Here is a 13,834-nt window from a genome sequence, read left to right as displayed (position 1 = left end):
AATCATTCTCTGCAGCCATTACCTTTTTGTACCAATCCCCCCCATTTAGAATGTAAGCTCTACGAGCAGGGCCCTCCTGTATTGAACAGTACTTTAATTGCGCTGTCCCCCCTCTACATTGTAAAGTGCTGCGTAAACTGTTGGTGCTATATAAATAATGTATTATAATATCACAAAACATGGCTTGGTCATGAAGGGGAGTATACCTTCCGGAGAGCAAATGGTTAAAGCTGAACAAAACCAACCAATTTAACAGTTCCCCACAACATTTACATTCACGGCATGCCATGAATGATAACAGTCACAGTTGCCAGTTTGCTTATGTTAGCCATCAACCTAACTGTCAAGGTATCAAATGGCTGGTGTCAGAGCTGATCACATATGCAGTAAATCCCCAGCATGTGTCGGAATATAGGCCTTACCACAATAATATGAGTCACAGTAGAAATTGTGCTGTCTCCACCCATGAGAGTGCGCAGAAGAACTCCATTGGTGCAGAATGTCAGGAGAGTCTTGGGAGAAACACTATTAAATACAGAAAAACACATTTTAAATGCACAATAAAAGGTTATTTCATTTACACTGCAATTTGTACATTATTAGCAACTAGCAATTTATCAGTTTTGATATACGCAACAGGATCTAAAATGCGCCAAGACTAAATTAACATCTACTATAGCTGCTACTTTATATTAATATGGAATACAAGTCAGCAAAATCTACCACAATTCAGGGTATAGAGGTAAATAGTGGCGCTGGCACCTATTGATGTACTTAAAAACACCCAGTGATGGAAAAGGTGCAAATGTCATTATGAAAGACCAATGTAAATAAGTCCACAATTGGAACAGCATAAACAGTGAGTCCATACAGGAAGACAGATGGAAGATATCCACTTCACACGCCACTGCTACCCCATACGATGTACAATCACCAGCAATAATTGCCCCATACTCTTATGTTTGTCAATCAGGCATTGTACCCCTCAGGGTTGTGAGAAATCCCAACGTTTCCTCCACTCTCATAGAAAGACACCCGTATACCAGATAAAAAAAAAAAAAAACACACCTCAATAGTGCAAACATCTGAAAAATTTATTAAAACCCATAAATAAAAATTGATCCAAAAAAGGTAACTGCACTCACATGTAATCAAACTATAACTTGCATTGGGTGTAGAGTATGAAATATATCATGGGCGTGGCGGGCCCAAAGCAACAGCTCTGTGTCTCATTGCACCAATGTCGATCTAATCAGACATCACTTCCGATGCTACGCGTTGCCATACAGCCAGGTCCAACGCATTTCGTCATTCAGACATTGGCTGTATGGCACAGAAACTATTCTGATATACGCCCTCATATGCAAATGACTGGACGTTAAGCAGGCATCCCTGCAGTGTCCCAGCGACAATGATATATCTGGTTCACACCATACAATCATTATCGCAGGACAATAAAGTAATTTAAGCAAACGAAGATTGAGCTATATATTCTAATATTGTCCAACAGACCAATCATTGACCGACTGGCCTATCTACAGCAATGCGGCTCTACAGCAATGCAACTCTAGAAAAAAAAAAAAACATAAGATAACTAAAGAAGTCATAGATTATAAAATTCTCACTATAGTTCATAAATTCCATATCTATACAGTACAAATACATAACTATACAAAAAATCTTTAAGTTAAAAATTATTTAAAATAAAACCTGTTGAGATCCAACTCAATATATAACATTTGTGTGTCAAACTATTAAAAAAATCAATTTAGTTTCTCTTTGAGAAAGATCTCTCCCTGTTGGAACATCTCCACGCTGGATATCCGCAATCTATCCCACAAAACTGTAATATTGTGCTGGTCCCCATTATGTTTTTCCCTAAAATGAAGGGACACAGTTTTTTAAAAGCTTTTTTAATATTGGCCACGTGTTCTGCTATACGTACCTTGAGGAGTCTTCATCTTCCCCACATAATACAGAACACATGGACACCATAATAAATATACCACATGAAATGTATTGCATGTTAAAAATGAATCAATATTAAAACACCCTACCTTCCCTATTAGAGAAGGTGGTGTGGCCCCCATTACTAGTTTTTACTGTCCTGCACGAGACATGTTCTACATGTATAAAATACCTTTTTGTTGGCCTGGTGTCTGGTCTGGGCCTGGTCTCCAAAATTGGGTGCTTGCCTATAAATTTGGGACAAGTAGGCAATACCAGTCCCAAATCTCTGTCCATGCATAGAATATGCAAATATCGCTTGAAGATCTCTTCCACTTCCCTATATTGGAAGTGGAAATTAGAGGTAAACCACCATTGTTGTTGTCCAGATTGTGCTGTGCCCTCCTAATTTTTAAGGCCCGACTCCCTAAGTAATGCCCCTACCTCATTTAGGTTATCTAGAACCTCTGCATTATAGCCCTATTCCATGAATTTGGCTTTCAAATGATTAACTTGCATAGAATAGTCCTCCTGTATACTGCAATTGTGTTTTACCCAAATCATTTGACATTTAGCCCTGGTTCACACTGGGCTGCGGGAGTGAAGCCGTGCGAGTTCAGCTGATTTAAGAGACATCTGTGCAGGTTTTGCAAAAAGTAGTACAGGAACTACTTTTTGAAATCGGTGCAGCGCCGCAGATGCGGCGTCGCACCGATTAGGACGGTGTCATTGCCGACAAATGCCGCCGATTTGAGATGCGATTTCACATGTGAAATCGCATCTCAAATCGAAGCAAATCATACCCAGTGTGAACCTGGGCTTAGGTATGTTTTTTTATCCATACCAGGTGATGACCGCTATTGACTGACAGGTAACTATTCCTATCCGTGGGTTTAGAGTAAACGTTAGTCATCAATTCAAGGCCACATTGTTCGATAATGACATCCAAAATATTAATGCTTGTTGTACTGACCTGGTATTCTAATTTTATATTGTTAGCATTACAATTTAAATAAGCTAAAAATTAATGACAGTCTTCAGACCCCCTCAGCAAAAATAGGAGATCGTCTATAAATCTCTGATAAAAAAAAAAACAAAAAAAAAAAACACAACAACAGCTGAGGTCTATAAGTATTAGATACATACCTGTCTTCCCACTCTGCCATAAATAAGTTGGCGAGGCTTGGCGCAAACTTCGCACCCATAGCTCCGTCAACTTGTTGAGTAAAAAAATGCCCTCGATACCAGAAATAATTATGTGAGATGCAGAAATCAAATACTTTACCCAGAAAACATTGTGTACATGGGATGTCACCCCGTTTACTCAAAGCCCAATTTAGGGCAAGTAGCACATCATCATGTTGAACAATGGTATGAAGTGAGGACACATCTGCAGTAACCAAAAAAGTGGGTGCATATGGGTCCAATTTCACTTGAGTCACTGCAGCAAGTCCTTCCTATCCTTTAGATAGGCTTTCGTCACCTGTACACCAAGTTAGAGGAACTTATCCAGATATCCTGCCAATCTGCATGTAACCGAGTGGCGCGCAGGAGGTACTTGTCAATTTTAGGCACCGTGTTAATTATCAGTAGCCTACCTGCACTTTTTCCTTTCTATTTTAAGGCTTTAGTCCTAAATCACAATTTTAACAGTTGGTTTAATTGGTTAGTGTAAGGTATAGTCGGATCATCACTTAAAATCGATTATAGGGGGTTCTATCATCCAATAGCTCCATTAATTGGTTATGATAGAATCATTTGTCCACGACAACCACACCCCAAACCCTTATCAGCTGGGCGTATAATACAATATTTCCTTTTTTCCCCAGAGGTTCAATACCCTCTTTAATGTATTCAGGATAAATTCTGTTTTCTGGGTAAAGTATTACATTTACGCATCTCACATATTTCTGGTAGCAAGGAAATTTTTATACTCAACAAGTTTGCGTGGCTATGGATGCGAAGTTTGCGCCAAGCCTTGCCAACTTATTTATAGCAGAGTGGGAAGAGAGACATGTATTTAATACTTATAGACCGCTGATTTTTTATCAGAGATTTATAGATCTCCTATTTATATGGAGGGGGTCTGAAGACTCTGTCTATTAATTTTTAGCTTATTTAAATTGTAAATAACAATATTAAATTAGAATACCAGGTCAGTACTACAAGCATAGATTTTTTGAATATCACCATCGAAAGATGTGGCCTTGAATTGATGATTAATGCTTACTTTAAGCCCACTGACAAGAATCATTACCCGTCAGTCAACAGCGGACATCATCCAGTATGGATAAAAATCAACTAAAAAAGGTCAAATGATGCAAGTAAAACGCAATTGCAGTAGACAGGAGGACTATTATATGCAAGCTAATCATTTGAAAGCCAAATTCATGGAAAGGAGCTATAATGTAGAGGTTCTAGATAACATTATAAAATGAGGTAGGGGCGTTACCTAGGAAGTTATGCCTTAAAAATAAAGAGGGCACAATGCAATCTGGACAACAATGGGGGTTTAGCTCCAATTTACACTTTCAATATAGGGAAGTGGAAGAGATCTTCAAGCGACATTGGCATATTCTATGCATGGATAGAGATTTGGGACCGGTATTACCTACTTGCCCCAAAATGTATCTATAGAAAGGAATCCAATTTTGGTGACTGTATGGTTAAGAAAATTCTTGACACACCAGGCCAACAATTTTTTTGGACAAAAAGGGATTTTATGCATGTAGAACATGTATCTCATGTAAGGACAGTAAGAACTAGTAATAGGGGTGAAACCACCTTCTCTAATAGGGAAAGTAGGGTGTTTAATATTGAGTAATTTTTAACTTGTAATACATCTCAAGTGGTATATTTATTATAGTGTCCATGTGGTCTGTATTATGTGGGGAAGACGAAAAGACTCAACAGTACGTATAGCAGAACACGTGGCCAATATTAAAAAAAGGTTTTAAAAAACATAAGCGTGTCCCTTCATTTTAGAGAAAACATAATAATAGGGACCCCCCACACTATTCGTTTTGTGGAATAGATTGCGTATATCCAGCGTGGAGAGGTTCCAACAGGGTGAGAGATCTTTTGCAAAGAGAAACTAAATAGATTTTTTAAATGAATAGGTTTGACACCCAAAGGGTTACCGTATATATTGAGTTAGCTCTCAACTGCTATTTTTATAAAATAGTTTTTAACTTAGATTTTTCGTAGTTATTGTTATAGTTATGTATTTGTACTGTATAGATATGGAATATATGAATTATAGGCAGGACTTTATAATATCTTTAGTTAGTTATTTTTTTTTTTTTAGAGTTGCATTGCTGTAGAGCCGCATTGCTGTACACACACACACACACACACACACACACACACACACACACACACACACACACTTATCTCAATCTTCGTTTGTTCTTTAATTACACTATCATGGCCGCAGGGATGCCTGCGCAACAATCAGTCATTCGCATATGAGGGCATATATCAGAATGGTTGCTTTGTCGTACAGCCAATACCAGGACAAATTTGGAATGAAGAAACGCGCCAGTACACCTGGCTGTACGGCATCTGGGAGCAAGGTCACAACATAGCATCGAAAGTCATGTCTGGTTAGGAGATCGACATTGGTAGGGTGACATACGGAGCTGTTGCCTTAGGCCTGCCACGACCATATATGTTTTAGCCTCTGCACACCAGGGGATCTTAAACTGGCGACCTTCCAGCTGTTGCGAAACTACAAGTCCCATGAGGCATTGCAAGGCTGACAGTTACAAGCATGACTCCTACAGGCAAAGGCATTTTTGGACTAGTAGTTTGGCAACAGCTGGACGGCTGCCAGTTTGAGACCCCTTCTCTACACCCAATGCAAGCTATAGTTTGATTACATGTGAGTGCAATTACCTGTGGATCTGTTTTATGGATGTCAATACATTTATTAGATGTTATTTGCACTATTGGAGTGTTCTTTTTATCTCATATACGGGAGTCTTTCATTAACCCATGACAGTGGAGGAGTCATTGGGATTTCCCACAACCCTAAGGCCTCGTACAGACGAGGGGACAGTCCACTGAAAACGGTCCACCGGACCGTTTTCAGCGGACATGTCCCCTCGGAGATTTCTGTCTGATGGTTGTACACACCATCAGACAGAAATCCGCGCGGATAGACAGCGCGGTGACGTGGCCTCGCCGATGACGCGGCGACGTGCGCGACCCTGGAAGGTAAATACTTCCACGCATGCGTCGAATCACTTCGACGCATGCGAGGGATGGCGGCCGATTGGACATGTCTGGTGAGTCTGTACAGACGACCGGACATGTCCGACGGACAGGTTTCCAGCAGACAGGTTTCTTAGCATGCTAAGAAATTTTTGTCCGCTGGAAAACGGTCCGATAGGCCGTACACACGACCGAACTTGTCTGCTGAAACTGGTCCGCGGACAAGTATCAGCGGACAGATCCGGTCGTGTATGGGGCCTAAGGGGTATAATGCCCGATTGACAAACATGAGAGTGAGGGGCAATTATTGCTGGAGTGTACACCGTATGAGGGAGCAGTGGAGTGGATATCTTTCATCTGTGTTTCTGTATGGACTCACTGTTATGCTGTTCCAATTGTGGACCTCTTTACATTGGACTTTAATAGTGACATTTGCACCTTTTCCATCACCAAGTGTTTTTAGGTGCCAGCGCCCACTATTTATAAGTCTTAGCAATTGTACTTCTTTTCTAAAATGTTTTACCTATTCAGTGGATTGATTACATCATGACTAAACGGTGTTATGTAGATCCCGCGTTCTCTCTTTTGCACCACTCAAAGATCCCAACCAAAATATACAAGAAGTCCCTTATACGCCACCTGCTTAATGCTGCAAAGGCAAGTGTACCCCTTTATTGGAAGCAATAGTCCCCCCCGACCACTGCACATTGGCTGAGGAATGTAGAGGAGGCGAGGAAAATGGAGGATTAGATCCTCACCGCACAACACAGAAGGGAGCTATATACACACAGACCTGGGGTATATGGAATGTCTTTATCTTCTCAAATGAAGGGCAACGCCTTCTGGGATCATAGATTGTCCTTTCCTTGCTCTTCTCAAGCCTTGTGTTCATGTCTTACAGTCGCCGCCATATCTTCCCCCCATGCTCTTCCCCTCCTCTTTTTCACAAACCAAATCATAATAAAAAATAAAAAAAAAGTTGCTTGCCTTTCAAAACGCTTGTTAACCGCGTTACTCGTAAACCAAGGTTCGCCAACTGACATTTTACTGAAATATAAGAAAATTCTCCTTTGCAGTGTGACTGCCCACACTGCTAGAGTTACCTGCCCGTTAAGGTACTCACCGTAAAATCCTTTTCTCTGTAGTTCAGAGATAAGCAGATTATCTTGACAATTGGGTATGTACCTTCTATCAGGAGAGGACTAGGCAGAAACATTGTTAAAGTGTTAATACAACCCTAAACTGTACGGTACCGCCCAGGAGGCGGTCCCTCTCGGTACAACCCCTCTCCCTGCACACAGCAGCCTCAGCTCGTCAAAAAGCAGTACAAACATAAGGAGGGTCGGTGCTGTGTCCGTCCATGAACTACAGAGAAAAGGATTTTACGGTGAGTACAAAAATCATATTTTCTCTTTTGTTCATGGAAGGACACAGCAGATTATCTTGACAATAGGGACGTCCCCAAGCAGTGTCATAATAACGAGGGGTGGGAACAGCAATCAAAAACAAAACTTCAACCCAAACATAACCAGAGCTCCTCAACAGAAAAGATGCAACACTAAACGACTGCCTGCAAAACCTTGCGGCCGAAGCAAGCATTCGAAGATGCACTCACATCAACCTTGTAGAATTTTGTGAAAGTGTAAATGGACGACCAAGTCGCTGCTTTACACACCTGGGTGACAGACGCCTGATGTCGGAAAGCCCAGGAGGCACCTATCGACCGGGTAGAATGCGCCACGACAGGAAATGGAGGCGCCCGTCCACGTATGGCATAGGCCTGAATCACGACCTGTCTAATCCACCTAGAGTTGGTGTTCGATGAGACCGCTATACCCTTCTTTAGGACCAGCCACCGAAACAAACAGTGAGTCTGACTCCTGGAATGAAGCAGAAGAAGACAGGTACACCCGCAGGGCGCGGACCACATCCAAGGAATGTAAAGCAGCCTCTTTAGGATGCGACGGTTGAGGCACAAGGACGGAAGTACAATGTCCTCATTGCAGTGAAAAGCCGAAACGACCTTAGGAAGAAACAAAGGCTGCGGGCGTAGCACCGCCTGATCCTCGTGGAGGATCAGATAAGGAGCCTTGCATGACAAGGCCGCCAGCTTAGAAACCTGTCTAACAGACAGAATAGCCACCAAAAAGGCCACCTTTTGAGAGCGAGTTAATAGAGGAATCTCCCTAATGTTTTTAAACGGCGGTTTCTGAAGTACCGAGAGGACCAGAGTCAAGTCCCACGGAGGAGGGAGGTGGACGCACTGGAGGAGCCACATGTTGAACCCCCTGTATGAACGTACTCACCAATGAGTGCGCCGCCAAGGGCCGTGGAAAAAAAAACGGCCAAGGCAGAAATCTGCCCCTTAATAGTACTCAACGCAAGCTTCTGGTCCACACCTCGCTGTAGAAACAGCAGAATCCTGGAGACCAAGTATACACGTGGATGCCACTTCAGCTCCTCACACAGATGTAGGCCTTCCAAGTACGATGATAGATCTTCCTAGAGGAAGACTTCCATGTTCTCAGCATGGTAGCAATAACTGCATCAGATAGCCCACGGTCCCTCAACACCTGGCTTTCAATAGCCACGCTGTTAAAGCCAGCGACTGTAAAGCAGGATGAAGTTTGAGTCGCAAAGCCAGAATGTCCACATCTGCCATGCCCCACCTGTTGCCAACGAGTTGAAACACATCCGGGTGTAACAACCATTCTCCTTGGTCCAGCATCTGGTGGTTGAGGCAGTCCGCCTGGCAGTTTTCTATGCCCGGAATGTATATGGTCCAAAAAACTACAAGAAAATGGCTGCCGAGCGGCCGCCCTGTAGATAGGTGCACAAACTACAGGAAAATGGCTGCGGCCGTGAAAAAAAATACAAGGCGGGCGGGCCACAAGAGAATGGCCGCCGAGCGGTCATCCCATAGAGAAAAAAAGGTGTGTGGCTGCAGGAAAATGGCCACCGTAGCATAGCAAATACAGGCTACGGGAAAATGGCCGCTGAACAAGAAAAATTAGCACAGACAGGCAGGGACAGCATGGTGGCAAGATAAGGAGAAAGGCAGCAAACTCTCCAGGACCCCCATGCGCCCCACCGGAACAGCACCTTAGGGCAGTGGACCTAGCAGCACAGCCCTCACAGAGAGCAGAGTCTCCCCCAGGTGAACCCCCCGTAAAGCAGCAGCAGGCCCCGCCAGAAGCATGAGGAGGAGGGAGAGGAGAGAAGAAGGGAAGGGTGTAAGGGACCCCCGATTGACCTCCCAGGATATGTCCAGCCATCCCACCCCACCGAGGCAGGGGGAGGGTAATTACCGATCCTGCAAAGCTTGCTGGAAGCATCCCAACCAAACCCACCACCCGAGCAAGTACAGAGGTAGCGGTCGGCCCGGACACTAACAGAGACAGTAATTAGCCCGATCATATGTGTGTCCTAAAGCGCATAGCTCACCGTCCACCCCTGGAGCAAATGGGACATGTCATGGCCAACCCAGCGCATAGCTAAAGATCTGCACACGCTCGCTGGCAAAAACTGGGGTGACTACAAGGATCTATGACATCCAGCCTGCCGCCCAGTCGGCAGTTGATAGCAGATCTCATGATCAAAGCAGAGAGAAAAAAACTAAAAAAAAAGCATACAAAAAGCATAAAAAACTCCAAGACCAAGGGCCCATAGGGAGACAGTTCCAACTCCTATCCTAGGTAGAAAAAAAAACAGGCTGCTGTGTGCAGGGAGAGGAGTTGTACCTAGAAGGACCGCCTCCTGGCCGGTACTGTACAGTTTAAGGTTGTATTAACACTAACAATGTTTTTGCCTAGTCCTCTCCTGATAGAAGGTAAATACCCTATTGTCAAGATAATCTGCTTTGTCCGTCCATGTACACAAGAGAAAGCAGTTTTACTTACCCAATCTTCCACTACTCAGACAGCCTTACCTCCCCGATCCCTGCTGTGCCAGCTAGCCGGGATCTTCACCACCGCTAGCTGTCAAAAAAAAAAAAAAAAAGTGGCCACGTCATTCATTCACAGCACTCTGTGAATGGAAAACTACAACACCCTGAAGCCTTTGCAGCTGTCGGGTTGTAGTTTTCAATGAACTACCATGGCGCTGTGGTAGTTTATTCATTCTTCCTGTCAGCACGTATCGGTTTCCTCATACAAGGTACGAGCAAGCCAATACACTGACAGCTCTGTAGGAGACCTGCATTTCTGAAAATCTGAAAAAGGTGAACTTATCCTTTAACCCTTGCAAAAGCAGTGCCACTGCAAGGAAGAATTTACCAGTTTTCGGTTGAGTTTGAAATTAACAAAAAATCCCTACCCTTGTATCACAGGTCATTTTGTACAGCATTTATGCTTAGCTACCCACAGACATTCTTGATCTTGTAATTAACCTACATGCGAATATAGCAGGCAGACCTTGACACTCAATATTTGGAGTGACAGAACTGCAGCAGGTAAGAATCTGCATTGAACATTGCAAATATACACGCAATGTGTACAATTGATCTTAAAGGGGTTGTAAAGCTTCAAGTTGTTTCACCTTAATGCATCCTATACATTAAGGTGAATTAACATCTGATGATTATAGGACCCCCAGCCCCCCCCCCCCCCCGTTTACTAACCTGAGCCATCAAAAGTCCTGTGTTGTGAACATGTTGGCTTCTCGACCTGGGCTTCTCAGCTCTTCCCTGGATTGATAGCAGCGCAGCCATTGGCTCCAGCTGCTGTCAATCAAATCAATGACGCGGCGAGCCGGGGGGCGAGGCCGAGTGATACAGTGTGCGGATATGGCCACCGACTGCATCACGGGAGTGTGCCCGCAAGCTAACCCCCTTGGGAGAGCGCTTCCCAGAAGGGGTTAGCTCTTGCAGGGAGGAGCCAAGACAGCTGCTGAGGGAGCCCAGAAGATGAGGATCGGGGCCATTCTGTGCAAAACGAACTGCACAGTGGACGCAAGTATGACATGTTTGTTAGTTAAAAAAAAAAAAAAAAAAAAAAAAAAAAAAACTTTACAACCCCCTTTAAGAGGAATCTTCTTTAACAAAAGACAAAGATGAACGTTAACATCTCCAATTCATATTTTTACAAGGCGTACCGGCTCTCCAGGCGGATCTGAAACCCAATAGATTGCCCAATTTTCTCGCCCCTTTCAGCAGCCACTCTTTCAGCAACAGCAATTGCAGCCAAGCGCCTTGGCTGAGTGCAGAATAAACGGCATGGCATTCCATGTTTGTAACAGTCATCCAGTATAAACTGTGGGATCTAATACAAGGAATAGAATATAGTTAACATGCACCTTTTATAAATCATAAAAAAAAATTTTTTTTTTTACTTACCTGTACATTTCATATAATGAAGTACAGTGAAGGATACAGGAAGCGTTTTCACACACAATGGGTTATAAGCATGTATCTTCAGGTGAATGGACAACAGTTCTGGAGCAAGCAATGCAGAGTAAATCAAGAAATGCAAGGAAGGGTAGCCTGTGGCATGCACTGTACTCCAAGATAAGGAATTTACAGATAAGTCAAAATTCCTTTTATCTTAATTTTACAATACAGGACACAGATGGCATGGTCAACCACAGGAAAAGCCCACTTCTTTGCCAGCTCTTTTTTCCACTGGACAGAGTGCAGGGAGGGTGGGGAATAGTTTCTGGAGTGATCAATTCGTCTTAGACATTCTGTTTATAAAAAGGTAATATTTTAAAATGATTCTTCAGGTTTGTCTGTACCCAAAAGGGACATGGAGACCAGTGTTAATTTTGGCAGCAAATTTCGGTTTCGTCTTAGTCCTAGGACTAAACCGGCATTTTAGTTTTAGTCCCATTTTAGTCTTCTGCAATTGTTTTAGTCATATTTAGTCAACTAAATTTCCAGTATATTTTAGTCGACTAAAATGACTAGTGCATTTTAGTCGACTAAAACCAATTTTAGTTGTCCAAAATCTAGTGGGCGTAATTAAATTGTAATGCATTAGTTAACATTTCTCTACAATTTCCAAACTCATTATTTACTGCTGGAATGAAAAACCTAATATGTTATTATCTATGGTATTGAGGTATGAACATGCACTACAGAGTTGATTTTGTTTTAGTCAAATTTCGGTTGACTAAAATAGTATTCATTTAGTCGACTAAAATTTTTTAGTCAACAAAATTAACACTGGGAGAGATGGATGAGTGCCAGTAGCACAATGCCAAGGCTTTTGCAGACTGAGGCAATGAGCTTTTGAACATTGGCAAGACTGCCATGTGAAACCACCCTCTTTAATATTGCAGTCTGGGGAAGAAAAGTCTTCCACAGCTTCCTCCAATACTGCCTCAGTATCCTCTTCATTTTCTTTTGTGTCTGCATCCTTTAGGACCAGCATATCAGGATCCAACTCAGATAAAAAAATTGGAGAAGAAGCGGAGGCGTGAGTCAAATAGGTTGCTTGTTGCGGACCTGAAATAAACTAGAATCAGATACAAAGATCAATGTTGTAGCTAGATTCTTCTCTGGTGCCAAGGACACATTATCACTCTAAGTTTGAGTGTTAGGTAGGCCTTCAGCAGAGCAAATGTTCCCTTGCGATATTGCATTGGTTCCCTTTCATCTGTTCTCCGCCATAGCTACAAGTGAGGGTATTACCCTGTGGGGTACTCATGAAATAGGGTCTGGAGCAGAGGATAACTGTGTCAGGAAGGAGTATGTCGTAACCCAGGTGTAGACCAACCTGTATATTTGTTTTGTGTCACCGGCGCTCATCAATATTATTTTTATCAATATTTACAAATGGTCTGCCGCAGTATTAGTGAAACACTTCTAAGAAAAAAAGTGTACAATTGTGAAGAAAGAAATATATATGTGTATATATATGTATCCGAAAATGTCTTCAGTGTGGCCAACATATTCCTGAATAAGTGGGAAACTGAAGAAATTTTCGGACGATGTTGGCCACACCTATTAACTTACAAACGGTTTATTGATGACATCCTTATTGTCTGGAAGGGAAACAGTGAAGAGTTAAAGGAATTCATTGAACATATCAATGATAACCAATATGGAATTGCATTTACGGTTAATATACAAAATACCTGCACACAGTTTTTAGATCTGGAGATCTTTAAATCAGGTAATAAACTGCATACTAGAACATATTTCAAAGATACAGACAGAAATGGGTATATCCAATATAGCAGCTGCCATCACCCACAATGGAAGCAGGCTATACCAAAAGGGCAATTCATTAGGATCAGGCGTAACTGCAGCTCCATAGAGGATTACCTTTTACAAACCAATATCCTAATTAGTAGGTTTACAGATAAAGGATATGAAAAAATAAAATTACAAAAAACTAGAGACACAGATGGAATGATGAATCGTGACAATATACTAAAAGAAAAAGTAGGCAAAAAAGAAAAAAAGTAATGGCTTAAACTTTGTGACAGGATTCAATACTGAATACAAAGAATTTGAGGGTGTTATAAAAAAGTATTGGCCCATTATCCTTGAAGACCCACAACTAAGTGGAATTTTACCCCCAAAACCCACATTTTTATACAGGAGAGCAAGGAGAATCCGGGATAATATTGTGAAAAATGTCCCGGATCCCCCCTAAAAGAATGACATCCTTTTTGGATCAAAAAGGATTTTTCAGGTGCGGGAGGTGTAAACCTTGCCGCACAAGTGGCA

The 13,834-nt window shown here is 42.4% G+C and overlaps 1 protein-coding gene across 3 annotated transcripts in view; it reads right to left on the bottom strand.

The window, feature by feature from the left end:
• YTHDC2 (YTH domain containing 2) overlaps positions 1–13,834 on the bottom strand; it is a 315,708-nt gene that overhangs the window by 244,087 nt on the left and 57,787 nt on the right. For all 3 annotated transcript variants that reach the window (XM_040343611.1, XM_040343620.1, XM_040343628.1), the window contains 2 exons: positions 11,254–11,420; positions 423–525 (listed from right to left, as the gene is read on the bottom strand). In XM_040343611.1, coding sequence (XP_040199545.1) covers positions 423–525; positions 11,254–11,420 — 270 coding nt within the window. The remainder of the gene's footprint in view (positions 1–422; positions 526–11,253; positions 11,421–13,834) is intronic.

Source organism: Rana temporaria, chromosome 1 (genome assembly GCF_905171775.1).
Source record: "Rana temporaria chromosome 1, aRanTem1.1, whole genome shotgun sequence".
In the NCBI taxonomy this organism is placed as follows: Eukaryota; Metazoa; Chordata; class Amphibia; order Anura; family Ranidae; genus Rana; species Rana temporaria.
The sequence above is the reverse complement of the archived record's forward strand: the minus strand, read 5'-3'. Positions and strand labels throughout refer to the sequence as shown.